We start from the raw sequence: 27,056 nt of genomic DNA on the forward strand, positions 1-27,056 counted from the left end.
TTTCAATTTGAATTTTGATGTGTAATTTAACTGATTTAATTAAAGCAACCTGATCTTTTGACATGGATAAATTTTTTGAATTTGAGGAACTTCAGTAGAGTTTTCTTATATTGGACCCTCAAATTTTTTTAATTACCAACAAAAAAGAAAAAAAAAAAAAAAAATATATATATATATTTGCTTACATTTAAAAATTAGATATCCAGTTACTAGTAAAAATCTAATTGTTTTGGCCTGTTGTTACTTCCATACATGTGCCTATTTTAGTAAAGCTAGCAATTGTTTTGAGCACATTTGCATTGCTCTACAGTGCCATATTTTATAATTATATGAATGTCATTACTTTCAGTGGACAGTGCATGCTAAAAGCTTATTGTATGGTGTTGTATTACTGCATACAACATAGAAAAATTCACAAAAATACACACCACAGCAGCACAAGTGAACACACTAGACATATGTATTTTCAGTTGGTCTACAAATCTGTGTATTGTCTTGTCAATGTCATTTTGACGTTTGCTGTTTCAGACCCCAACGTTCCCCCTTCTCCCCTCCTTTTTTAAATTTTTTTTGCTCCACCCAACCCCTCAGAAGTTACAACCATCAGCACGAGAGTGAATCAGTCACAGCACACTTCAAGTCAAGCATACCCGTCCTGTGTTGTGTCATCGTGTTTCTGTTTTCATCTCTAGCTGTTCCGATTTTAGTTGGAGTTTGGTTGTTTGGTGCTGGTATCGTTGGTGGTGTTGTGCTTGTGTAGACGAGTATTCTCCCATGGTTTTGATTTCTTGCCATCTTCTGGACAAACCCAGTCAATAATTTGCTCACTCTCCCTCCTCCACACCTCCTCCTCCACCCACCACGGACCACCCCTGTGGAACCTCTCACCTCAAGCTCCAGCTCCCACTCCTATCAAACCCTGTGGTGATTATTATTTTTCACACCTCCATAAAAGATGCGTCCACATACTTCATTCCTTTGGTTGTTGTTTCCCACCACTTCCTCTCCCTCCTTCCACCATCGCCCCCACCCCCCACCCCCCCTCCGTCATGGATATTTTTTTGGACCTGGCCTCCCGAGCTGCGTCCTCTTTTCATTCCGTGTCTGCGGATTGTCGCATGTCGCCCTCCTGACCCTATTTGTGTTGTCTGCAGCCAAACGGGAGCGGCCAGAGCAAAATGCCGGGCTCCTTCTTGCTGCCTCCACCTCCCCCAGTGGCCCGCCCAGTGCCCCTCCCTATGCCCGACTCTAAACCCAACAGCACGCCCCCTGACGGCGGACTCTCCTCGCCCGCATCTCCGTGTAAGTGACCCCGCAGAGACCGTTCTCAAAACCAACCCAACAAAAAAAAAAATCAGAAAATCCCAACCCTCTCCAGTGAAAAGACCCCTGCCATTGTTCTTCCAACTTCGTGCCATCATTGTTCCTGTGTATCCAACATTTCATCTCCCTTTATCCCTGGAAGGCTATCGAAAGAAGCACAGGATTTACTGTGGAGCTCAGTAGAGTAGATCACCAGAGGTCTGGTGAGACATATCTTTCTTAATGCACTTTCTTAATGGAGAGCACTGTGGTGCTCATCAGGGTTCTGTATTAGGTCCCATCAGTTTGAGTGGTTTTACATGTTGAGCCCGTTCTGCGTTGTCTGGTGTTGAAGCTGCATCACCAACCCAGTTCTTCTCCTTCCAAATCCTCCGTTCTTCCCCTGGACTCATTAGCAAAAAATCATTAATTAATTTGTGACAAGCACAAATTTAGGGCAGTTAATTTATATGGACTCCAAAACATTCCAGTAGAAATTGGGACATTGGTGGAAAAATGTTATTCCTACGTGTTTTTGGTAGAGCTGATTTTACCTTCTTGTTGAGATTTTGTTTCGTTTGAGGATTGTTAAGAAGAATAGGGTGTGTTTTTAAGGTGAAGGGGTGATGTCAGTCGAACCGTGGGGCTTTTCTCACAACACATTTGTCTTCTTTACCTGTGATAGGAGGGGCACTGGATGGAGCACTTTTAATTTTTTGTTTGTAGCTTCTCTTCAAATTTAGTGTTTGCGTTTTACCCCCCAGTCAGTGTCTCAAAGTCTTTTATGTCTTATGTATGTTATTCCAATTCTAAGAAACACATGGATGTATACTGTATATGTCCATACACATAAATCTCCAAATTTTCTTCCTCTCTGTCTCTCTCCTTCTTGTCCTCTCTCCCGTTCCTCCACACAAACAGACTCACATATGCACAAGTCTTCACACTGACTGCATCCTGAATCCCTCAGTGAGATTCAAATGCTGGAGTCCGTAGGGTACCTCAAACTGCCCTAAATTTGTCAGAGACTTTGATGCCAGTGGGTTTTAACTGTCCCTGACTGATCCTCAATGTCAGGATTCTGGTGCGCTCAATCACTTTTTAACTGAGTTTATCAGCGGGATTTAATCACTCAGGGAGATCTAAGTTTGCAAACCAGATTTTGGCAAACTTCTTTGTGGAGTTTTGATGACCTCAATGAAGTAGTAGCAGTACTTCTGTAATACTAAGTGAATTTATCTGAATTGCTTTGATATTTAACAGCAGTGATGCAGTAGGTTTACTGTATGCTATTACATGTTAAAGGAATAGCTTGACATTTTTGGAAGTACACTTATTTGCTTTACCACTTTGTACCACATTCATGTCTGTTTGATAAATCTGAAGCTACTCCCAGCAGCGGGTTAGCTTAGCTTAAAGACTGGAAGCAGCGGGAAACAGCTAGCCTGGCTCTGTCCAAAAGTAACAAAGTCACAGTACCAGCACGTTTAAAACTAATTAACATGTTATATCTTATTGGTTTAATTTATACAAAAATTGAAGTGTCTTAATTCGACACATTGGAATATGTGTCGGACTATTTCTTTGCTATTTCTTGTCATTTTTACACTGCGTTTCTTGTAGGGATTAAACAAACAACAGGTTAATGAGTGAGCACACAATGTTGGCGTAGACGGTGTTTTTTTCCACCTCACATGAAACAAGGTGGACACAGGCGATAAAAAGTAGAAGCAGGTTAATTTTTAAATAATATCATGAAGAAATTCAGTGAAAAATAAGCTGTAGAAGTAGGAGGTGATGCAGTAAAAGGTTGCAATCGTCATATCCGGTAAGTGTGCAACAGCCATGCTCAATTTGACACAATGCTATGCTGTCAAAATTGTGTAGGCCTACTACATAGCAGTTTACTAACGGAAGTATTAGAATTGAGAGAGAGCATTAGTCTTGGTGCTAAGCTAAGCTAACTAGCTAGCAGTAGCTTCGTATTTACCGTACAGACATGTGTGGTATTAATCTTCTCGTCTAACTTTCAGTAACAAAGTAAATATGCACATTTCCCAGAATGCAACTATTGCTTTAAGATGTTGAAGTGCCAGCTGTCTTTGTGTGTGTGCTGATGTCTTCTTTTGTTCTTCTTCTGTTTCTTTAGCATACTCCACGCCAGGCGCCACAGCTCCCAACAGGTTTGTCGGCATCGGATCACGGGACAACAACTTTCTGAACATCCCGCAGCAGACACAGGTAGGAGTCTGGGATACACTGACAGTTTGTCTCTGTGTGTAAAAGTGAGAAGGAAACTTGTCTGTTTTGACGGTAATTACCGGTCAAACTCAGGAAACTTATTAACTGCGTGGATGTACGCCAAAGTATTCTTATTCCCTCACTTTCTGAAACCTGCTGCTGGGTTTCCACCACCTCTCTTCTCACACCATCCCACAGCGCACCATCAGTGTGCATTTGTATATCTGTATTTTACAGTACGAGTGTGGTTTACCATATGTGCTCAACTGTTTATTTGGCACATATGGAGCCTACCCTTCAGGCAGCGGGCCTTCTCCCTCGCTGCCTTTTCCACTTCTCCTCGCTACCTCTACTTTCCTCTCCTTGCCGAACACCCCTTCTCTCCTTCTCTTTAGCTTTGTCCTGCTCTGCTTCCCTGCCTCCTACTTATTCATTTTCTCTGTCTCTGCCTTGTACTTTCTCCTCTCTTTCACCTTACTCGTTCCTTCCCTTCACCACTCTGCGCCTCATTCATATGCCTCCTCCATTACCACAGTACTTCTCTCATTAGTGTCCAACCACACCCACCTGGAGCCAGCTCAGCACAGCTCTGCTCCTCAACACATGGAAACCATCTGAAACTGCGCGGCTGATCCCCTCCCTTGTTTCTCTGCCCTCAGTTCTCTTACTTGTCCTGCCTTTCCTTTCCCCCCATTCCTGATCCTTTCTGCCTCTCCGCTCTTTACTCCCCTTCGTTTCCATCTCACTCCAACCCTAGTTTCACTACTTTTCACGCTGTCAGTTTTTCTTATTCTTATTTCTAGTGCCTTCTTTGTTACTAAAGTACCTTTCTCTGAATAATCTACCTTAACTTCTTCACTCTGGTATGTCAAGCACAGCTTAATGCACTATGTAGACATCCGAACATTACATCCATATGTGATTGCTGAACATCTCATTTCAAAACTATGGCTATGGCTGTCGGCAGCATATAAATACAACAGCCTCCACAATTCTGTTTTCAGGCTTTCCACCAGATTTCTGAACCTGACTGCAGGGTCTTGCTCCCATCCAGCCACAAGAGCATTATAGTGAGGTTGGGCTCTGATTTTGGGCCATGGCGTTCCAGATTATCCCAAATGTGTTGGATGGGGTCAAGGCCAGTCAAGTTCTTCCACCCCAAACTGGGAAAACCATTTCTTAATAGTTTGTGAACGTCGGGCACTGTCATGTTGAAACAGGAAAGGGTCTTCCGCACACTGTTGCCACAAAGTTGGAAGCACACTATGGTCTAATATATCACTGAATGCTGCAGCATTAGAGCAAAGAGGCCTCAACCAAACCATGAAAGCCCCATACCATAACTAATAAAAGTATATGACAAGGGTATCTGCATAACTTTTGCCTATGTAGCGTGTCTTCATATGCTTTTCTTAAACACCTCATTGATGCTCAATACTGAGTAGGCCTGTGGTATGGTTTTACTTTTCAAGGCAGAACCAAAACACACAGCGTTAATTGTTTGCATGTGCCTCTCAGAAAATGACACAAAGATTAACGATCCACTAAAGAAATGATAGATTGCAAGACAAAGAGCATGTCAGAAGTGTGTATGTGGTGGCTGCAGGATAAGCTGGAGCTCTCACACTGACAACAGTGGGCTCCATGTGCCCTCCAGTGGCAAACCTGAGGTACTGCAACCAGGAAAGAAGGGGAAACAAGATACCAACAGGACAGGAAACAAGGGGAGATGGAGGGAACGGAGCAAACCTTATAGAAGTCACGTCCAGGCCGTCTCGTTCCCCCCGGCAACCAGACATGATGTCATAGCCAGTTGATCTTGAATTTGAGAAGGGGTTGCTTGGGGGGGGCGACGGTGGGGTAGGGGCAGGAAAGAAAAGAGGGTGGTCACTGTCTGCTGCCAAGGATTTAGTGGGAGTGTTCACGGGAGATAGATGGATTGTGTGTGTGTTTGTAAAAGCATACACAGAAAGAGAGAGAGAGAGGGAGAGTAACTAAAAAGGGAGAAGTCACAATGCCCAAGGCCTGCTGGGACAGTGCCCAGGGGAGTAGGGTAGCTGAGAAGTGCATGAGGCAGAAGGGGGGGTATTCATGCGACCTGTTAGAGTCAAACAAAACAAAAGGCTGCTTCCCTGGAGACTCAGAGTAGTTTCCAAGGCTTGACTTCTAGAATGTTGCCGCACTAGCCTACAGTGCCAGATCCTGCAGGCCAAGCAGGGCAGCCAACAACAGCGACGGTGACCCAGTTCTGCTCCCTGCTCACGCTGAGTGGGAGAAACCCAAAGTGAAGATGGTGCAAGTGACAGGGAGCGCCAGACTGCTATCCCCCTGCTGCTGCTTGGCCGTTAGTAGCCATTTACTGCCTGGCCAAAGTGTACCGTGCTCAACTCCAGAAATGGACAGAAGTGATGGTAATAGCTGGGCTGGTGGCCCAGATGACCATTCTGTTACTTACTGTATTTAAGAACTATAGGAATCTCTAGTGGCCAAAAGTCAACACATTGTACATGTCATTTCCAGGGACAAAATAACAAAGATACTCAACAGCACAGCGGTTTTGGTCATAGCTGCTGCTCTGTAGGAATGGTCAGTCAGAGTCTATCCACCACTTTGGTCCAGACTGAAATATCTCAGCAACTATTCCATACATAACCCCTAACCCTTGCCATGAAATTTTGTACAGCTGTTCATGTTCCCCAGAACATTAATCCTACCTTTTGTCTAGCACCACCATGAGATTGACATTTGTGGTTCAAAATAACAACTACAGTATTTGATGGATTGCAGTGAAATTTGCTGAAGATATTCAAGGTCCCTAGGGAATGTGTTCAGTGGTAATTAGCAAACATGTTATGTTGGATTGCATTAGATTGTGTAATAAAGTGGTCACTGTGGCCCCCTTTCCATTAAATTATATCTGTTCAAGATTTTTGGAACCTTGGTGCCATCTAGCGAACTAGCCCGCATTTCCACTGGTTTTGGGTGCTGCACAATGCACAGCAACCTATAGAATATGATGCACACTTTATGATGCACACTGCTATTTTTTGGTTCCAGTTAGGAACCAACTTTTCCTGTTCTGAACCAATTATGTCTGGTCTAAATGCTCTGAATGGTTAAAAACTAAATGCTTGAACTGGAACAGAGCCAGTTGGTGGAAAAGGCTTACTTTCTAACAGTGGGTCTGCTGATTCAACCAGGGGTTTCCATTTAAGCCATGGAAGCATTCAAACTGCCAGTCAAACTGCACTCTATTCAGTTGTATTTTAAGGTTTCTCTTGTATGCACATTAACACACTTTTTACTGACACTAACATGATCTCATTCCCCACCCCCTCTTCCCCTTTGTTTCTGTTGCAGTCTTGGTTCCTCTGACAAGATCTGTGCACAAACCAGCAACTAGAATTCTTTCTTTACAATCGGAAATAAAAATAATGGAGAAACAACCCGCAGGATAATAACTGTCCTCCAACCAACCCACCGACCGTACGTCTCACCTGATACAAAATATAAACAAGCAACGGAGGAAATTACAGCAGCATTATGCTTTTCGAGGAACTCTGGACTCATTTACCCAGTCAGAGGAAGGACCCGTTTCAAGCAAAGATGGATAGATGGAAAGATGAAAGGATGGACAAGAGGATGCCAGGATAAAGAAAGGGGGTGAGGGGACAAACGGCAGCGAGCAGGCGTCTCTCCTGAAACCACCAAACCAGCAAAACGCAGCAGCAACGCAAGAGGAACCTGAGGATGAAAAAGCAGTCAACTTCTCCTACTTTGTGAGGATGCATTGTGTAAAGAATGGCTAAGAAAATCAACTGTCCAACAAAAAAAAATCAGGTTTCCACAACATAGATTATTACATAGAACATTTAAGCTACAAAGCTTCACCCACAATGAATCCACGGCCTGATCAAAGCAAAGACAGTATTTGATTTCCAATGAAAGCTGCAGTCCATGCTCCTGTGATGTCTGTCATCACTCAAAACATAATCAAATTGACCAATGTTTCTCTCCCGCTGAATGACCATTGACTTTATGAAGTCCCTTTTTACCCTACTACTAACTAGAGAGAGACCATGCCAAAACATATCTTGATTAAGGGTTGCACTAGAAGCTGAATCAATTAACACTAATCTTAACGATGTGCACTATTTACCTACAAGGCATGGGAGGTAAACCAGACATGCCTATAAAGAGTTTTAAAGAGGAAAAACCAAGGTACAAGAAGCCTTCGCGTGTCCTCGACCCCCATCCTTCAGTTTGACAAATCATTGGCCTCCGCTCATTCTCACATCTCCCTGCACAACACACACTCAATCTGTGCCATGACCACAGCACGTATGTACAATTGAAAACACACAGTTGCCCAGTCAGACCTTTTAAGATTGTAGTATTCATAGGTGGTGGTGTTGTGTTATCATATTTTAATTTTATATGCGCACAGTAAGCCCAGTGAACCTATCTGATTAGATGTTCAAACATCACACACACACACATTGAAAATCACAGTGTGAGTACATCATTACTGACAGTTTTCACGACTGTAGACAGCAGCTATTGGATCCCCCTTTTGCCCTCTTGTAATGTAGATGAATGATTTTGTTATCTCTTGTGTGTTCTCTTATTTGAATTTATTCCTTTTGGATTTGTACTATTTTATAATTGTTTTGTATTTGAATGACAGCACCTTATAGAGAAACACAGTAAGAAGTGGGATGTCGAAGCAGCGTAGACAGGGTGGTTAGCTGACCTTGATCAAATAGTACATGCCAAGAACATAAAGAAAAGGTTTGACATTATGGAAAATACACTTGGGAAAATTGGTGCCACTCTTGCATGTTAAATATGGTGCTAAACAAGCAGTCTGTTAGATTATTTTAGCATAAAGGCTGAAACTAGTGAACAGCTAGCCTGGCTCTGTCTAAAGGTAACAGAATTTGCAAACCAGAAAACCGAAACATCGTGTAAAAACAACGGCGGTTGGGACCTGGCGACTGGTCACAGCCAAGAATTATTCCAACACATAAACCCGGTAAAACGAGAAATGCCTTTTTTACACATAGATTCTTTTGGCTGCATTGTTTGTGCTGTGTGGATTTTGTTACCTTTGGACATAGGCAGGCTAGTAGTTTCCCCGGTTTTCTGTATTTGTGCTAAGCTAAGCTAACTGGCAGTTGGCTATAGCTTTATATTTAACGTGGTGGTATCAATCTAACTCTCAGCTTGAAAGTGAATAAGCGAATTTTCCGAAATATCGAACTTTGACATGGTTTGTTTGCCATACGCTGTACTTGAAGACCACACAATGCAGGGTTTTGACAATCACAGGAAGCTCATTTTGTGGGAACTTACCTGCTAAACCACACAGGTCAACAAAAAGCTAAAAGACTAGCCGCATCTACTGCTTGACCCAGGTCCAGCTGGTGACTGGTGGTGATACATGAGCGATAGAAGAACAGAACCAAGGAGGGAAGGTTGCTGGAGATGGGACCCAGAGTAAAAGAGAGAATAGCTCTTCTTTCTGTCTCCCTAAAGTTTACCCTGTTGTTTACACTCCCAGACGGGCCGCTGCTCCAAGAGCAGAGGGAGCCACACTGTGGAGCAAAATGAATATGTGACATATCTGGCTGGTTTCGGAGAGGGAACGAGGGCCTCTAAGGCTTAGCAGTAGGAGGATCACCCTTGTGCCCAGTTTTGTTTCGGTGCACGGGATCAGGTAATGGATATAGGTTGTTATGGTAATCTCCCCCAACACACACACACCAGCACTCCCCTCTAGCTATTGTGAATCGATGAGCCCTTAATGATCAAAACTGCACTAAAACAATCATGCCAGCCAACCTTGTAAGTTTCTTTTTTGGTAAGAACTACAGCAGATCGACCACCACTTAATGTTTCGAGTCAGTGGATGTATCACTGGGATGGAAACACACTTGTAGAGCACAGATCGCCACTTCTTAAACACAACGACTTATAAAGACCACTCACTAAAAACACATCCCCTGTGCCCGACCGAATTCAAAGGGAAGTCTTAAAAATAGACAATCTGAGGAGGCCTTTATGCTTTTAATCATTTTCTATCATTAGCCCATACATTTTCTGACTGATTCAGTTATTTCCTGTTCAAATTCAAACCACCCATCCAACCTCACAAAATAACTGGACTGCCTGGCCACGTTCTTCACTGCAGGGAAACACAACATAGTTGGCCAACCGACTGGCGACCATCTCATCAGCTACGTAGAGAGAACTAGCTCTGCCGAGTAAGACGTTAAACGATGGCTAAGGTGATTTCTTTTCTAATCTATGGAAGTGCCTCTGTATTCCCATTATGCAATTTGTCAAACATGAATTCAGGTTCTTTTTCTCACATATAAGCTATAGTGAATGGTGAAAAATTTATGTCAGGAGAGGAGAAAAAAAACGGTGACAGCTCACTTAGATAATCGCAAGCATCTTTATATATAATACACATATATATTTATAGATATATACATTTTTTTTATTTGCAAGATAAGCTCTGTGGCAGTCTAGTTATTTTTTGAAGCATGGCGTACATCGCACAGTCATAGGATGCATCTCAAATACCGCTGATTAGAGCTAAAGTACCAGTCTCTAAACCCACTCTCGTGTTAAATGACATAAAAGAAAATTCATGGAAAAAACACAACAATAGATACATAGACAGTGATGATAATGTAGTTGAGAATGGAAAAAAAAAGAACAGATTAGATTTTGTTGTTTTCTTTCTTGTTTTGATGGGAAGTATTGTTCTTGAAACTAAATGATGTATGTTGATTGAGCCATGTGCAATGCCTTGGTAGAGGAATTGTGTTTGTTTGTTAGCGATTGTTTGAGGGTGTCACGAGAAAAGAGGGAAAACCCTCTAAGTTTTTTTTTTGTTTTGTTTTTTTTGTTTATCAAGTCCACATGCTTTGGGACTCTAAATACAAGGGCAGCGATAAAAAAAATCCCAGTCTTTGTAAGTAAGTTCGGGGAAATTGTTTTTAATTTCCTTTAGTTTTTTTTGTTTTTGTTGCTTTTTTTTTCCTTTTATCACTTTTTTAAGAAAAACTTCATTTCTAATCATTTGTTTTCAGAATGTGGGAGGGCTGAAGGAACAATTTTGCAACTCATAAAATATATATCACTATGAAAACTGGTGCTTTCGTTAAGAATAAAGTACATTCAATCTCTATTATACATAAATAATAATAAACAAAATTAAGTGTTATCATAAAAGCAAATTTTAGGAAAACATGCATTATTCTATTTCTCTTTTTGTATTTACCGAGGGGGGAGGGGTTCATTGTATGAAAAGGTTGTCGTGACAAAAGGCATTTTTCCCCCCCAACCTTTACACCATAGCAGAGGAACAGTCGTATGGAAAAAAAAAAAACATCTTGTAAAATGCTTTTTCCAGACTGTATCATCTTGTATCCAACAAGACAAGATCTTCCCCAATTTGGGAGATGCACAAGTACGGATTCCCATTTCAAAGAAAGACCATGAATGATGTTTTTTTCAATTTGGTGTAAACGTCTACTTGGTTCAGCGAGAGGGAATTAGCGGCCTCTGTCTGCTCAGCTGGTCTGCTGTCATCAATTTGAGTGAACCCCACCCCCCTACTCCTCCCCCCGAATCCCCATCTCCCACTGTAAATGATTATAAATATTTGTTTGGTGATGTAGTGTTATAGACTCAGAGCATCTTAAAGGTTGTCCCTAAAAAGTGCCTTTTGTTCACAGATTCCATCTTGTAATCCTGAGTGCCCATCTCAAAAGAAAAAAAAAGTCCCCTCCTTCATACTTCTATATCTTTCTCTTCCTCTTCTTCGAGCTTTTTAAAGCAGTATACATAGTACTAAAGGAAATTGGTGTGATTTAGTTCCTCTTTTTATTGTTGAATAATTAAGAAAAGCATAAAAAAAGCCCAAAAAAAAGAAGATATTTTCTGTCTTGCTTCTCTTCCTCTGTATCTTGTCTTCTGTCTATCTTGGACACTGGAGTAGTCTGTAGCCGCGTAACCCTCTCCCTTCCTCCTCCCCTCCTCCCCTCCTTCCTTTTCTCCCTTTCTCTGAATGGCGGGGTTTCAAAAAAAAAAAAAAAAAAAAAAAGAATACGCAAAGATTTTTTTGTCTGAGCAGAATGCAGTTAGCTCACATGTTATTCTTGTCTGTACGCTTCACATTGTATTACCATACCCATCTTCTTCAGCTTCTCCATTCAACAGCTAATGTAAGTGAACAAGTTACACCACGGGGCTCTGGGCTGTGCCGAGGACAGGGGGCCGGGGGGGTCAGTCCCCTGGGAGAAGTCAAATCAATCCCGATGGAGGGAGAAGAGCACTCGCAGGGACTTTTGGTTTTGGGCTGAGTCGTGGGAGATGACCAGTAGGACTGCTAGTGTAGGCAGGTGTGTTTGTAATCCTTGTTTCTATCTATTTATTTTTTTATAATTGAATTTGGATTTGCTTTTTGATTCACTTTTTTTTTTTTTTTCATTGTTACTGCGTATCTTAGGCAGCGGGAAGATGCTGCATTGAGACCTTCAATTATGCACCTTGGTCAGTGTACTTCATCGGCCAACAGATCTTTGTTTTGAAATGTGAGAAACGAGCTGTTTCCCAACTACCATTTATAAATAGGGGATCAAAAAACGAGCCGTTTTCCTTTTTTAATTATTTTTTTAAATAAAAACGGAAAACAATAAAATTTACTGTCTTCCGGGTTTTTTTTTTTATAAAAACAGAAAACGAGAAAACAACCAGCAAAAACAGCTTGTTTCCAGGTTTTGATTTTCTCATTTCAAAATGAAAATCCGTTCCTCAAAGGACACTGACCCACCTTTCTAGTGGTTGAATGAGACCAGCTATTTAAAAAAAAAAAAAAAAAAAAAAAAACGGGAAAAAGATTTAACTGAAAAATGACTCGAAGCACCTTATAAGCGGACTGGTTCCACAGCACGGTGGCTGGAAGGCTCAGATTTAGCACAATCATAAGAGATGTTACACATTGCTTCACAATATTGATCCACCGCCATTCTAAATCGCAGTGTTCGATAAGACACGTTGACCAAAGTGATATGGTTCCAAAAGCTGTACAAAACTAGAAGACTTTGGTGACTGATAGAGAAAGCACCTTGAAATTCCACCAGCAAAATCTACTGATTACAGAGTTTTGTCCTGCAAAAACAATTATGTATATGCAACTTCCTATTTTTCTTCATCAACAAATGAAGCCAGCAGCAGTATTATCAATCAAGCCTTGACAAGTGAACGCGCCACAGTTGAGAAGCCATATCGGAGACGGACAGGTTGCAGGGAGCAGAGTGTGTATGTGTGTGTGTGCTTTGTTGAGGGAGGGTGTCTACGATGCCTGCCCCTGCGCCGTTCAAAGAACACAGTCGGACCCTGTGGCCCGAACCGTCCGCCGTTTTTTTCTTCTTCTTTCCTTTGTTTGTTTTTAACACGTTTTGTAGAATGCTGGGCCACATTTAGTCATGTGTAGACTGAGCCCCCTTGGCCAGCTTAACCCCTTGCCTCTGGCCTGTAACACCCTTCCTGTTAAGAGTGCTCCTCCTCCTCTTCCTCCTCCTCCTCCTCCCTCAGAGCAGCATCCCATCCTCGGACACATACCCCCCAGAGCCCATGGTGAAATGCATGTGTTAATTACAGTTTCTTTTCCATAATAATAATAAAAAACAGTTTGAAAAGAGCAACCCCTTTACTTGATTGAATAAAAGGATGTTCTTGACTGTATCCTGTCTTCCTCGGGTGTGATTATTGCTGTGTCATTTCAGTGGCGGACAAGCAGCTGTCTCTCAAACAGGCCCATGGTGCATTGGCAGTGGTGGAACAGGTACTCTGATTATTTACTTAGGTAAAAGTAGCAATACTACAATGGAAAAATACCCGAAGTAAAAGTATCTAAAATATTAAAAGTGAGAGTATTCATTGTGCAGAAAAATAGCCCTTGTGACTGATATATTTATTATATGTGACATTGTTGCTAATACTGATGCATCAGTGTGTAATGAGTTGTAGCTAGTTTTAAAGCTGCAGTAGGTCATTTTTATAAAAACAATTTTGTGACATATTTACTGAAACTTTCACTATATCCTGACAGTACTACATTAGTCAGATAATCTGTGAAAAAATCAGGTTCCTCTGGCTCCTCCTAGAGCTCCTAATGGCATCTGAAAGAATCCACCAGGCCTGAACGATTATAGTGTATGTCTTTGTTATATATGTGGAAACTTCCATTTTATGTAAGTCATGTTGTCCATCTTAAGTATTTCCTCCAGTAAAATGCGAATAACTGCAGTTATTTCTTAAGGAGTTTATCAGAAATATTCATGGGCAATGTTCAAACTCATAGATGCTTATTTTATATTTCTGCACTTTGAAGCAGTGCTTAATTTTAATCTTAGTCTGTATTCCTGGATTAAAGGTCCAGTGTTTAGGATTTAGTGGCACCTAGTTCCAAGCGCGTAGGAGAAACTACAGTGGTCAGGAAATTTGTGAAAGGTCCTATCTACAGTCAGTGTTTGGTTTGTCCATTCTGGGCTACTGTAGAAACACGGCGGTTCAACATGGCGAACTCCACCATGTTTCCACTGTAGTCCAGAATGGACAAACCAAACACTGGTGTTCAGTTAGTTGCAATCTACAACTTCACCACTAGAGGCCTCCAAACTGGACCTTTTAAAGGTGCATCAATTGTATTATTGAGAACAACGAGTAAAATGACTGAGTATTTGAAAGGGGTAAGAATGAATTCAGTGTGCAATTCCGTTTAGCTCTCTTTTAGCACACTGTTTAGCAAGTCTCTCCGCTCTCATCAAGTTGAAAGTTGTGTCAGTGACAGCTCTAATAAATCCACTGTACACTACCTGTTCACAACCAAACAGCAGACAAACACCGGTAGCAACTCGCTGGTGAACATAGTGGAGCGTTTAGCAGCTAAAGAGCCAGATATTTCCCTCAGAGACAAAACAAAGCTAAAAGGAGAGAGAATATTGGACTTATATTCATCAGGTAGCCACAAACAAAACTCCAAATGAATGCTAATGTTGCTCCATATCTGCTGGATGTGTAAATGAGCAACTGTTTGCTGACACATTTTCTACAACAACTTTATACGGTAATAATGGTGTATTTATAGCTTGAAAATAAATGTCCAGAGCTTTAAACTGGTAATCTGTGTAACTACAGGGGAAAAGAAGTATCCAAAGTATGACTTAATAAAAAATAAAAAAAAGAGACCCTTATTAAAACATAGCACATAGGCACACACTAGCTATATGGAACCAGTTACATGATGGGTTTTTTTTTTTTTTCATTATTTAGGTATTTTAATTTTATTATATAAATCCTTTCATTCGATCCATTTATTGATGGATTTTGGCTTTATGTGTGGAGTTGTCAGCAGTTGGTATGGGTTTCCTCTAACAGTTCAGATGTGCAGACAAGGTAAAGTGTAAACTCCAGCAGGTGTTAATATGTTACACCTGTGATGAACATAGGTGTTCCCTGCTTCTTAACCATTACATGCTGGAATAGCAAGGCTGGATTAACCCGCTGGAGGGCCCATGACCATGCATTCATTAATGTACCCCCTTCAAAATATTTGTTCAGCAAAGTGAACAGCACAAAAACATCTTTGGTCAATAAAACAAGAAAATAAATCCTGTATAAAGAGGTACAGTACAACATAACATTGTATCTGAAAAACGTTTAAATGATTCATTTCAGATGTTTAGAATCCGTCACTAAATTAATGGCAAACCAATTGTCATTATGCAATAACACTGAGATGGCATTGAAGTTGCATTGAACTGCGTATTCTTGAGAAGTTCAACTTTTGTGCATTTGTTGCACAACTTAATGAGAAACATGGGCTTGTGTGGGATCTTAGTCATTCATTCTCAGTGGCAGGGTGGCAGCTAAAGTGATATAGTAGTATATAGTATAATTATTTTAGAAATGATACATGACTGATATTTTTGGAATTAACCTTCAAAACAAATTCCTACGTACCCGTTGCAGTAATCCAAAATGAAAAACACTGCCCTAACCCACTATCTGGCCGCTCTTAACCTGGTGAGTATTTGATTTACACACTGTAAGATGCATGATAATGCTGCTAAAGAGGCCTAAAAGTCAAAGGAAAGACTGCTGACATGTAACACAGTACATTGATGCTGGAGGAATGTAATCAGTGAAAACTCCCTTCACACACACAAAATGAGACTGGAGACATTTTGCTTTTTCTTGTACAGTTATTGTCTGTTCATGGACTCACATTAAGCTGAGAACCTTGACAGTCAAAACAAGCAGCTGCCACACATCCTAGACTCAGCAGTGATCACAGTGAGCTTCACAATGCAGTAATCTGTAGTGGACAGTCAACCCATCTGCACATACAGATTCTCCTCATTGGCTGTTTTGTGTGTAGTTGAGGCTCAATATGTTTTAGATTTGTTTATTTATTGCCTTTATTCTTATTAAAGATTAGTGGTCCCACTTTAAAGAACATTTGTAAAAGAATATAAATGTGTTAAGACTCAGACCAACTGCAATGGCAGCACATGTAGATGCAGCAGTCAGTAGCTCCCTAAAACATCACTACATTTTTTTATTTGTTTTTTTTTTCACCTTTATTACTGAAGCCTTATTCATTTTATTATTTATATGTTTTTTGAAAGTAGTCTTAAGGTAACTATATCTATATTTCATTCTACAACTGTTGTGATTGTTACAACTACATTGTAAATTACAATAAAATAACCATGAATCCTTGAATATTTAAAGACCTGGTTCTTGATAACAATTAACTGTACATCATTAATAGTCACATTGTTTATTCGGTATAATGAATGGCTAATAATCAACTTTAAATATTATCATTTGAAATTAATGATTGACTGCTTTTTGTAACTACAAACAAAATACCTTTTTCACAGCAAAATGAATCTCGACATGTAATAGTAGGTAACACAGGTGCTACCAATGAAAAAAGATTTCATTCAGGTCACACAGAGTCAGGGTTTGCTCACTAACAAAACTCTGCTACACTCAATGGAACAAAACCTTAATTAGCATCATTGGTAACACCTGTATTAACCCTACTTCATGTTAAAATGGCTGCTGTGAAAATGGTCTATTTGAAGTTAAAAAACAGCAGCCAATCATTGATATACTTTTACATTATACAATAATTTACAGTTAATTATTGCCAAGAAGCAGGTCCCTAAATATGAGTCTTAACACATCTTATTGTTGCTTATTTTCAGTTGAGGCCAACTGGCAGCACTGGCAATATACTGCACGCAGCACATCGAGTGCCAGAAGAGTTAGACAACAGGGAAGTTCATTCACTGTCATTTTATTTTATTCAGACGTTAATCTAAACTTCATTAGAACTCAGATTAACTCAAATTGAATGGTTTAAATTTCCAACTACAGTTCTCCCAAGGTTGGGAAGATAAAGGTACAGTATGTTAACTCTTAGAGAAATGGATCTGGTTCTTTCCCTTAAGTTTTTGAATGTCTCAAAGCAACATTACAAGGCAAAAGAAAAATGCTTTTTTAGACATTTAGACACGTTAGTGACCATGTAACTGTATTAACTTGTTTATTCTTAAAGTTGCAGTAGGTAACTTTTATAAAACAAATCAGGTTCCTCTGGCTCCTCCTAGAGCTTCTTATGGCATTTGTAAGTATCCACTGGGCCTGCACAAAAACAACCAATCAGAGCAGAGAAAGATGGTTGATTGTTATGTCTCATTATCTTTGTCTTATCTTAATCAAATGAGACTCAACAATCAACTATCTTCAACCTACCAACCAAATCCCATTAGGAGCACTAGGAGGAGCCAGAGGAACCTGATTGTTTCACAGATTTCACAGATATAGTCAAAGTTTCAGTAAAGATGACAAAGTTATTTTTATAGAAAATGACCTACTGCTGGGTGCCCGGTTAGCTCAGTGGGTAGAGCTGGCGACCCATGAACTGAGGTTGAGTCCTTGCTGCAGCGGCCCAGGGTTCGAATCTGACCTGCGGCCCTTTGCTGTGTGTCATCCCCTCTCTCTGCCTCCGTCTGTCTTCAGCTGTCACTATAATAAAGGCAATAAAAGCCCCCAAAAAATACTTTCAAAAATAAATAAATTACCTACTGCAGCTTTAAGTATTTTTGGGACATGTTAAGAATCAACCAAAAGAGAACAAGTTGTTGCATGGTTGTAATGACTCGATCACAACACTGTTTAAACCCCATGCAGATGGTTTAGACCTCACCAAGCAGTAAACAAATGTACCCAGTGAGGGCATTTCTTTTTTTGGTTATGTAGTCGACATGTACAATGTGTGTGTCCTGGCAAACTAAAGAGACACAGTTAAGAATGTGTGCTGTCTTGTTAAAGAGGTCCTTTGGCTAACTGTATATGCTGATCAGTTGCAGATACTAACAGTTTATATAGACTGAATTTTACTCAACAAGACTGTAAAGTTAGTGGCTGCTTCTCCCTCCATCACTGTTTTTAAAACGTTTTCACAGCAGCCATTTGGACATGAAGCAGTAGGGTAAACACAGGTTTTACCAATGATACTAATTAAGGCTTCCATTCAGTCATACAGTCAGGGCTCTGCTACACTAAATGGAACCCTAATTAGTACCACTGGTAACCCGTGTTTACCCTACTATTTCATGTCTACTGTGAAAAAGGTCCATAAAAGATCCCTACAAATTATATAATCAAAATCTTGTGAAAAGGGTGATTTTTAGATTTTTATGGGTAGTGTTATTTAGCACCAGAAGCTATCAGCGTGGACAAAATAGTCCCACATTTGAACAACTTAAACAGACGCAGCATCTGCAGGGACTGACTGGCTGCAATCTGAGTAGCCGTTATAGAAGGACACGTGAGGGTGGTGCAAAGTGAACAGAAGAACCAGATACTTATTTGTCAGTTTAGTTCCCATTTTCCCCCCCAGACAGACCCCAGCAACATCATGTCAGACACATACAAAGGGTAGCACGGTCCAGTCGATCTGCCAATTTCATTCTTGGACGTACATGAGGCTTACAGAGGTACATACAAGCAGTTACACACACTGATAATGTTGTTGAAGTGCAGTGAGGAGAATGTGCTTCCATACCGTCCCGCTACAGCATTAACAAACTTAGAGAATGCAAATTGATTACCTTTTTTACAGCTTAACTGTATCGCATCCATCTGCACAGGCACACAGACATGTACTCACACACGCAGACACAAGCACTCGCTCTCGTCGCTTCAGCCCCGTCGCCCCCCGCCCCTCCCTAATGTTCACAAAGCGCGGCTAAAATCAAATTATAGATCTCCCCTAGACAAACCCCACACATTCCATTGGAATTCACGTAGGTTTTATCACTCTTCCACACCGTTTTTCCTCCGATCATCCAAGTCTGACCTTCCTGCACACAACCTCAACTTTGTGTACTTTTAAGCGTGTAACACACACCCCCCCCCCTCCCCCCCCACCCACCCACCACACCCTAACCCACCCAGTCTCCCCGTTCCCTTACCATCCCACCCCCACCCCGCACCCCCCCCCACCCCCTGCTGGCTCGCCCTTCTCCTCCCCTCCTGTTGGGTTGAGCTGAGGTTGGTAGCTGTACAGTAAATTGGGGGGTGCAGTCTTTATGCTGAGTTGAAGAGGGGAGGGGTAGGAGGGAGGAGCAGGAAGGCAGTGATCGCTGTTCAGTCATCTTCCAGTCCCTGGTTGAGGAGAAAGTTGGCTGCCAGGTTCTCGTTCTTCTCGCAGGCAAAGTAGGCCTGGATCACCAGGGCCTCGGGGAAACCCAACGCTTTTAACTGTTAAGAAAGTGAGGAGAAAGAAGGAAGGCATTTAAAAACGACAGGATCTGCAGCTTTTCATTTGTAATGTGACAACAGTGAAAGCACACTTGCAGTATTTACTCTCCCACTCACCCTTTCGATGGCTTCCTTCTCTTGAGGTGTAACCTGGATGTAGTTGACAGGTGCGCCCTCCTCCCCTGCTGCACCCATCTCTCCAACCTCTGGCGCATCTCCCCCTTCTCCTACTGGCTCGTTCAACATCTGGATGAACAGCTCCTGATGTTGACTGATTTGCTGGGGGACAAAGATGTGAAGTAAGAGGTCATGGTTATTATGTGAAATGTGTAACGATGCCGTGATGCATGAAATGAAGGCTCAGAGTGAACAGAAATGTGAATTTTCAAACAAAAGCAGCTACAAAGACAAGAAAAACAGATGAGCAGCAGGAACTTTAATGAACCATCTATCATACCTGTAGAAGTTCGGGGTTCTCCCTGCCTAGTTGCTGGAGAAGAGCTGGAAGCAGAGAGGGGTTCTGCTGGATGGCCTGTCTCATGTGCAGAAACTGGGGCTGGGTCCGCAGGAATGCAAGTGGGTTCTCTCCTGGTGGCGTGCAACATTAAAAACGGTTAGCAAGAGAGCAAACTCAGTTATATGCAGGAACATTTAGATGCATTTCAGTTCGCAAATTTTGTTTTCCAGGTGTTCCTAGCCAACCTCATGGTTTCATTAGTGCTGTCTGTAGGGACACATTGCCACCAGCATTGAATAAAAAATGTCAATTGCTCATTACTGTTCAGTCAGAAAAAACAGGAACAATTAGGCAACAGTACAAGCAATAAATAGTTTGAGCTTCTGGGGTTATGTTACATTTTCCGACCAGCCACTGCTGTCAGCCCAACAACCATTGACTGCTGATATAGGGGTGTGTGTGTGTGTGTGTGTGTGTGTGTGTGAATACAATTAACTTACAAAATGTCAAAGAGAAAGGATATTCCTATTTTCCTTATCAAAACAGAAAAATACAACTGTACACCTTCCAAATGTCTTTGTTTCGCCGAACTAAGACTAGCTTAATGGCTTAATTTTTATTCATTCAAAACCAACCATTCCAACATAAACTCCAGTGTGGTCGAAATAACCCTTATTTCAGAGTTAGATGTCAAAATATTCTGTCCCTGCACTCCTGGGTTAGCTCACTGAATAAGTCTTTCGCTAAATCGCTCTCACTCGTTCTCCAAAGGCAGACCATTAAATTAGCTAAATAACATGACTAAGATGACCTAACAAAATCCTTAAAAAAAAACCAAAACAACCAGCAAGACGACACATCACACTCACCCACTTCTGAACACATCCCAGGGGATTTCTGGATGTACCAGAGGCTGCACAGCCAACCAAGACAAAATAACAAAACATCACTCAGACTAAACTGATGTTGGTCCTTACACTAAACAAGCCCATCATCCAAAATGTTGAGTAACAGAATGTAGTTACTAAATCCTTTGTTAGTGAAAAAGTAGTCACATTACTGTAATGCATCATTACTCAAAACTGACTGCCACAGCAAACAAGGAGGCTGAAAACAGGCTGTGTGTATGGCGAAATTAGTAAATTCTCACAGGCAAATAACTACATCAAGTCTGCTGAATGACACTTAAATGTGCATTTTTACATACTTTACAAACAACACCAAAATGTTCCGTTAATAATAAAGACTAGAGCGTAGAAGATTCTTACATTTTTAGAACCTGGACCCATTAAACGTTGATGTGAAATGAAAAAAAAGAAATTACTTTAACGATTACATGTCAAAATATTTTTTTTCCTGGTCAACTAATCAATTAATCAACTTATCGTTGCAGCCCTAGTCCTGATAAAGAAAATGACTAAGAGAGCAACGAGTCTCTGTAGAGTGATGAACTATCAGCAAAGGTGGTGGCAGCTAACAAGTCTAACAACAATTTACACATTCCCAAAAACATTCAGTGAGCAATGAGTCATGCAGTGAGTCACTGCCTGCCGGTGAACCTGTGACAATTACTTATTGTAGCTATCTGCTAATGTATCCTGTGTGGAATGGTCTCCTAAAAATAATCTTGAAAGGATAGTCCAGATTTTTGGCAAAGGTGGTATGAGTCACCTTCCAGTGTCCATTTTGATGCATGATACTAGCTGAGGCTATTTTTTTTTTTTTTAAGAACATTTTAAAATCCACAGTGATTAAAACCTCACCGGTACTGAGTTGCTGTTTTTTTGTGTTTAGTTTTTTTTCCACAGCAGGGAGAGACAGACGCATACATTTTTGGTCCGAAATGAGTTGTGTGCCTCACCCTCTGCTAGAGATGCAGGGGCTTCTGTGGGTCCAGATGCGGGGGCCGGCGCTGGGGGATTACTCTCCTGGACTGGGCTGCTGGGAATACCCTGCAAACACAACAATGCAACTGTCACACAAACACACACTCCTTGCATGCTGCCAAAGAACGTGGAGACATCGAAATAGTGCAAGGGCCACGGGAGACAGCTAACTAAAGCAGGCTAACAACAGCGCCTTCATAAAGTTCTAATGCTCCATTTTTGTGTTTTAGGCCGGTGTTGACTCAACTTTATGGGGATTATAATAATTTTAGGGACTGCAGTGTCTTATAGCATTATACTAAGAACAGTATTTAACACTGTCCACCCCAGTTTCATCACTGGGTGTAGAAACTAAAACTAAAATGAGAAACTACAAAAAAAGTACGATATTAATTTCCCTCACAGTGCACAGAGATGTGGTGTTCTTATGTCAGCTTTTGTCACCAATGATTAATTAGACTAAAATTAAATCAGGAAGCAGAATGGCTCACACTGATTAACATCATGTTCGTCAGGTTTTTCAGCCTAGTTAGCCATTCTATTCCCAGAGTGTGACCTCTCTGCAGTGTGCGATGGCAGCGAGCAGACAAAGCCCAGCAGTGGCAGCTGGTGCTCAGGGAAATGTGAGATGAATTGTGCTGGAGAGAGAAGACCTTAAACTATGTCTTCATATTTTTATTCCTATGTAGGAAATTGGATTACCACAATAGCTGGACATGCTGTTCACTAGGCACAACCCTAATTTGTAAAGCATATTCTTCATTTGATAACAATAACCAGTAAAATACATAATTAAATAAAGTGCCAAGAAGGGAATTACCTACCCAACAGTGTGAGCATTACAGGTAGAAAATTAATACTTGACTTCATTTTTATTCATGTTGGTCAGCAGGGGTGCTTTTCAGGTGGTAACAATGATATCATTTGGTGTGACTCACAGTGAGAAGGTACTCCACAGCTCTGTGGGGGTTGTTGAAACTGGCCCGTAGTGCAGCCACCACTCTCTCCCTTTCGTAGCCCATAGACATGATCTCTGTCAGCATGGCCTCGTATTCGGCTCCAGTCACTGAACAAACAAACACAGGACCAAGTTACTAACTCCTCTAAGAAGTATGAATGTAGGCCTGGAAGCTCCCTGATTACAAACCTTAAAGAGATACTCCACTTTTGACTATCAAATTCTCACCTCTTGTAGGCTTGAAAGGTGGTCCTGAAAAGTTTGTGCTGCATGTTTTACATTTATTCATTTGGTGATTTTGGAAAGAGCAACGAGCCACTGTAACCTGCTCCTTTGTGGAGGACAGCAGTGGAGAGAAGTGGAATATGCTGTAGCAGTGGTTTCCATGTGTTAAATGTTTTTGCTGTGACTAAACTCCATTCTAACTGTTGTGAATCTGACTACGACAAGTCCTCTGTAAAGGAGCAAGCTGCAAACGGGAGAATTTAATACTCAAAATAGATTTTCAGTAAAGTAGTCCTTTAATTGTGGAACATGCTTCATAACTTCCCAGACTAGACAACCCTGTAGTTTTCATTTTCCAAGCACAGGGTTGATTGAAATAGAACTAAGCCTTAAATCAACACTGAGGGTCAACTCATTACATGCAAAGATAAACAATAACCAAAAAACAAACAAAAAAAAAAAAAAACAGGTTCTTCTGGCTCCTCCTAGTGCTCCTAATGGTATTCATTTAGAATCCACTAGGCCAACGAAAGCAACCAATAAAAAAGATAGTTTATTGTCGAGTCTGATTCACAGGTTGTCAAATACAACGCTTTGGGAGACTGGGAATAAGACTCAATCAACTATTTTCAAGCCTCCAATCCAAAGCATCGTTCTTGGCTCTCATTAGTTGTTTTCATTCAGGCTCAGTGAATTCTTCCAAATACCATTAGGAGCACTAGGAGGAGCCAGAGGAACCTGATATTTTCACAGATTACGTCTCATGTTCTACTGTCAGGACATAATGAAAGTTTGAGCAAATATGACAAAAAGTTATTTTTATAAAAATTACCTACTGCAGCTTAAATCATACATACACAGTAAACACATTGGGAATATGGTCTTTGTTAGCAGCATGACTCCTACTTTTTAATTCTTTGTAAGTATGTACATAATCTATGTGTGGACTAAATGGGAATCCCCAATGCTCTTTGCGGCACCACAAAAAGGAATGGCTTACTTTTGTCACAGCCTAAATATAGGAACAGTATGTATTGCACTGCAGCCTGTAAAGTCCCTGACTCACAGCAGTAACCATTTCTGGCACAGAAAGTATAACCGTAGTCCAGAAATGCACTGCTGTGATATTAAACCACAAATAACACTGTAAATGGTCTGAAATTGTGCAGTTTACATTTAGAAGTGAGTAAAAGCCCAAACAACTGCACTGAGACTACAATTGCTTTAGTACAGCATATGATGTAAGTCTGGCAGGGAGCCATCCGTTACCTACCAAGCGCTGAGGAGGCATCCAAGCCCTGACCTCCGCCACTGGAACTGCAAAGCATAAAAGGTGAAGAAGAAAAATCAGACTACCTACACAACATTTCTGGGTTTTCAAGGTGTTGTTTTCCTTGTGTTCAGCATATAGGTGGACAGATTAACTTGTAACAATTAAGGTTGAAAAAGGACACGAGTAAGATCATTTATATATGATACTTATCCCTCTGTTGGTGTTTTTGACTGGCAACAAAAAGCCAAAATCCACTCACTCACTTTTTCAACATAGCAATGACACAGTGAAGTTTCCCTCCAATAACAATTTATCTTTGGTCAAGAGTATAGACACCAGCTTGTAATAAATGTTCATCGGAACAACAACCTACAATTTCATTTAGTAGTTTTGCTAAGTCAAAAACATTGATTTACTTCAACTTAGAAAACATTTTGAGGGTTACATTTGGGTGCAGTGACAGGACATTTTATGGCACAATGACGTGGATCAAACCCTACATATTGATATACATATCAATACTGATTTTTCCAGTATTACTTCCTGTCTCTCTGTAGTATGTTGTAGTATGTTTCAGTAACATTGTACGTAGTATAATGGACAGGCTCTACCTGGCTGGTTGTTGTGGTTCTGTGGCAGTGGCACTTGGTTCCTCTTTGGCCTCCTCGGAGGGAATGGAGACAGCTGCAGGGGCTGGGGCTGGGGCTGAAGCTGGGGTTGTGGCCGGGACAGCTGTTGACGTGGAGCCAGAGTCCTGTACGGGGGGCTTGGGGGCTTCTGAGGCTGGAGGCGAGGCAGCAGCTGCGGGCTTAGCCTTTTGTCGGTTCAGAAGGAGGTGCTGTTAGACTAGCAACTTAACAGTGAAACACTGACATTGATTAATGTAATTGTTGATGATAGATTAACTCAGGTATTTAAGTTAAAACCCAACCGCACAATAAAACCTCACCTTGGACACCATCACTACAACAAAATTCTTCTCATCAATTTTATAGTCCTTAATCGGTGTGTCATCTTGCAGGATTTTTCCAGCGTATATCAGCTTCTGCCCAGATACAGGAAAGTTATCTTTTCCTCTTTCTGCTTCTATCTTCTCTTTCAAGGCCTTCACCTGAGAAAAAAGAAAAGAGTAATCATAATCAATAACCATTTTCATGCAAACACCTCCTATGGCTTTCTACACATTAATAAAATGGCAGTCTTACATTCCCCTCTTTGATCTGACCTTCAAATCATAGGACCTACATGTTAGACCAAGCACTATAGAAATGTGTCTAAAAGGACCAATGACAGTGTCATTACTCACAGTGAAACTCATAGCTACAACAGCGCATATGGAGAGGTTTCATTCACATTCAGTGTATCTAACAGCATGACAGTGCTTACTATAAATAAGATAAAAGTGGAAAGTTGAATGCTTACTAACATACACTATGAGTAACGTAAGTATTATGCCATAAACAGATTGAGTAATCGAAAGCTCGCTTTACGCTGGCCTTGTTAGCTACATGTTAAAAATGTGAACATGCTAACAAACTTAGCCAGCCTCTTAGTGCGCTACCAATAATGCTAATTGGCAGTGTCATAAGCGTTAGCATTAGCAATAATAGCGCAGTGGGCAGCTTGGGTTTATCACAGAGCATTACAAACCAGACCACACCGGCCATTACTGAAGAGCAGTAGCAGCGATGTTACCACGACACAAACTTGAAACGAGAACTGTGTTTGCAGTCGCGTCGCGATGACTTTGTAAACGGGCTGTTCTGCTAACTAGCTAACTGGCTAACGTTTGCTAGTTAGGGTTCGCGTTGTTTAGCACCCGTTTCATGTTGGTTTCTACACGGCTAACGCGTGCTGTTGTCGGGCACCCCTCTGCTGAAACTACATACACCCTTATTGAATTGGACATTTCAAACAAAACTGCTGGGTCGCAAAGGTAAAACATATGTGCCGCGGCTAGCACTGTTAGCTAGAGTTAGCAAGTTAGCTAATAGCCACTCACCGTTTGTTCGGGGTCTATCTCAATCTGAATAGTCTGCTGTTGCAGTGTTTTAAGCGTGATCTGCATGGTAGCGGCGGCTGACGGTGTGTCAGGTGTGCTTCAAATTGAGAAATAGTTGCTCGCTAAAGCAGTTAATTTGTTTCTAAAGTTGGCGTTTCTGGTGAGATAACAACTAGCTGAAAAATGTGTGTATCCATGAGCACTCAGCAAATCGCCATCTTTGGTGACAAGTTGGTGGTGCGGCGAGAAAAGCTCCGCTGGAAGGGACGAGATCTCGTCTGCACTGCGCGACTGTGGCGAGCTGTTCAACGTGTGAGATCTCTCTATATTTAATTATATCGTATTATTATGTTATACACATTCATTTGGAATATTTATAACTCTAGTATATCAAATAAGGAAACTAATTCAAGACATCTGCAATTACAGTGTGATTGGTCACAACAGTAATTCAAGATGTCTCCAAATATATACAGTCCTATGAAGACCTTCATACTATATTATTATTTATTCGAATGAGTTGTACAAATATTGCATTCTGTGTGGCCTATCTGCAATGTATTTATGACTGGTTAGAAAAGCAATGTTATATCTTGAAATCAATTTCGACTTGTATGAATACACTTTATACACCCACTATATTTAATAAAAATGGGGATTATTTAGCAGAATTACAATTTTTTTCAAATACATAAGTTTTTCTTTAAAATACACTGAGCAGAGGACACATTTTTGATGCTAATAATGTTTCCATTTTCAATTTTTTTCATTTCCATCCTCTTTTCAAAGGTCACATTAATTTATTTTCTCTTGTCTTTATTTGAATATTTGGTGTTGAGGTAATCCAAAAG

The 27,056-nt window shown here is 40.9% G+C and overlaps 2 protein-coding genes across 17 annotated transcripts in view; one reads left to right on the forward strand and one right to left on the reverse strand.

The window, feature by feature from the left end:
- The window catches only part of nfixb (nuclear factor I/Xb), a 148,879-nt gene extending 135,574 nt beyond the window's left edge, over positions 1 to 13,305 (forward strand). For 12 of the 16 annotated variants that reach the window (XM_051386890.1, XM_051386892.1, XM_051386895.1 and 9 more), the window contains 3 exons: positions 1,155 to 1,302; positions 3,452 to 3,543; positions 6,904 to 13,305. In XM_051386890.1, coding sequence (XP_051242850.1) covers positions 1,155 to 1,302; positions 3,452 to 3,543; positions 6,904 to 6,918 — 255 coding nt within the window. In that variant the 3' untranslated portion in view covers positions 6,919 to 13,305. The remainder of the gene's footprint in view (positions 1 to 1,154; positions 1,303 to 3,451; positions 3,544 to 6,903) is intronic. The other 4 variants (XM_051386904.1, XM_051386900.1, XM_051386902.1 and 1 more) reach the window with 1 other exon arrangement.
- Positions 13,306 to 19,135: 5,830 nt separating this feature from the next.
- Positions 19,136 to 26,454, reverse strand: rad23aa (RAD23 homolog A, nucleotide excision repair protein a). Its single transcript, XM_051386985.1, has 9 exons — positions 26,206 to 26,454; positions 25,153 to 25,314; positions 24,815 to 25,017; positions 24,204 to 24,247; positions 22,686 to 22,813; positions 21,723 to 21,813; positions 19,862 to 19,992; positions 19,522 to 19,683; positions 19,136 to 19,404 (listed from the first exon to the last, which is right to left on the reverse strand). Exons 1-9 carry the CDS (start codon positions 26,269 to 26,271, stop codon positions 19,291 to 19,293), a joined length of 1,101 nt encoding a protein of 366 aa, XP_051242945.1. The 5' UTR covers positions 26,272 to 26,454; the 3' UTR covers positions 19,136 to 19,290.
- Positions 26,455 to 27,056: the final 602 nt, after the last annotated feature.

The sequence above is a fragment of the Dicentrarchus labrax genome, unplaced genomic scaffold (assembly GCF_905237075.1).
Source record: "Dicentrarchus labrax unplaced genomic scaffold, dlabrax2021, whole genome shotgun sequence".
NCBI classification, from domain to species: Eukaryota; Metazoa; Chordata; class Actinopteri; family Moronidae; genus Dicentrarchus; species Dicentrarchus labrax.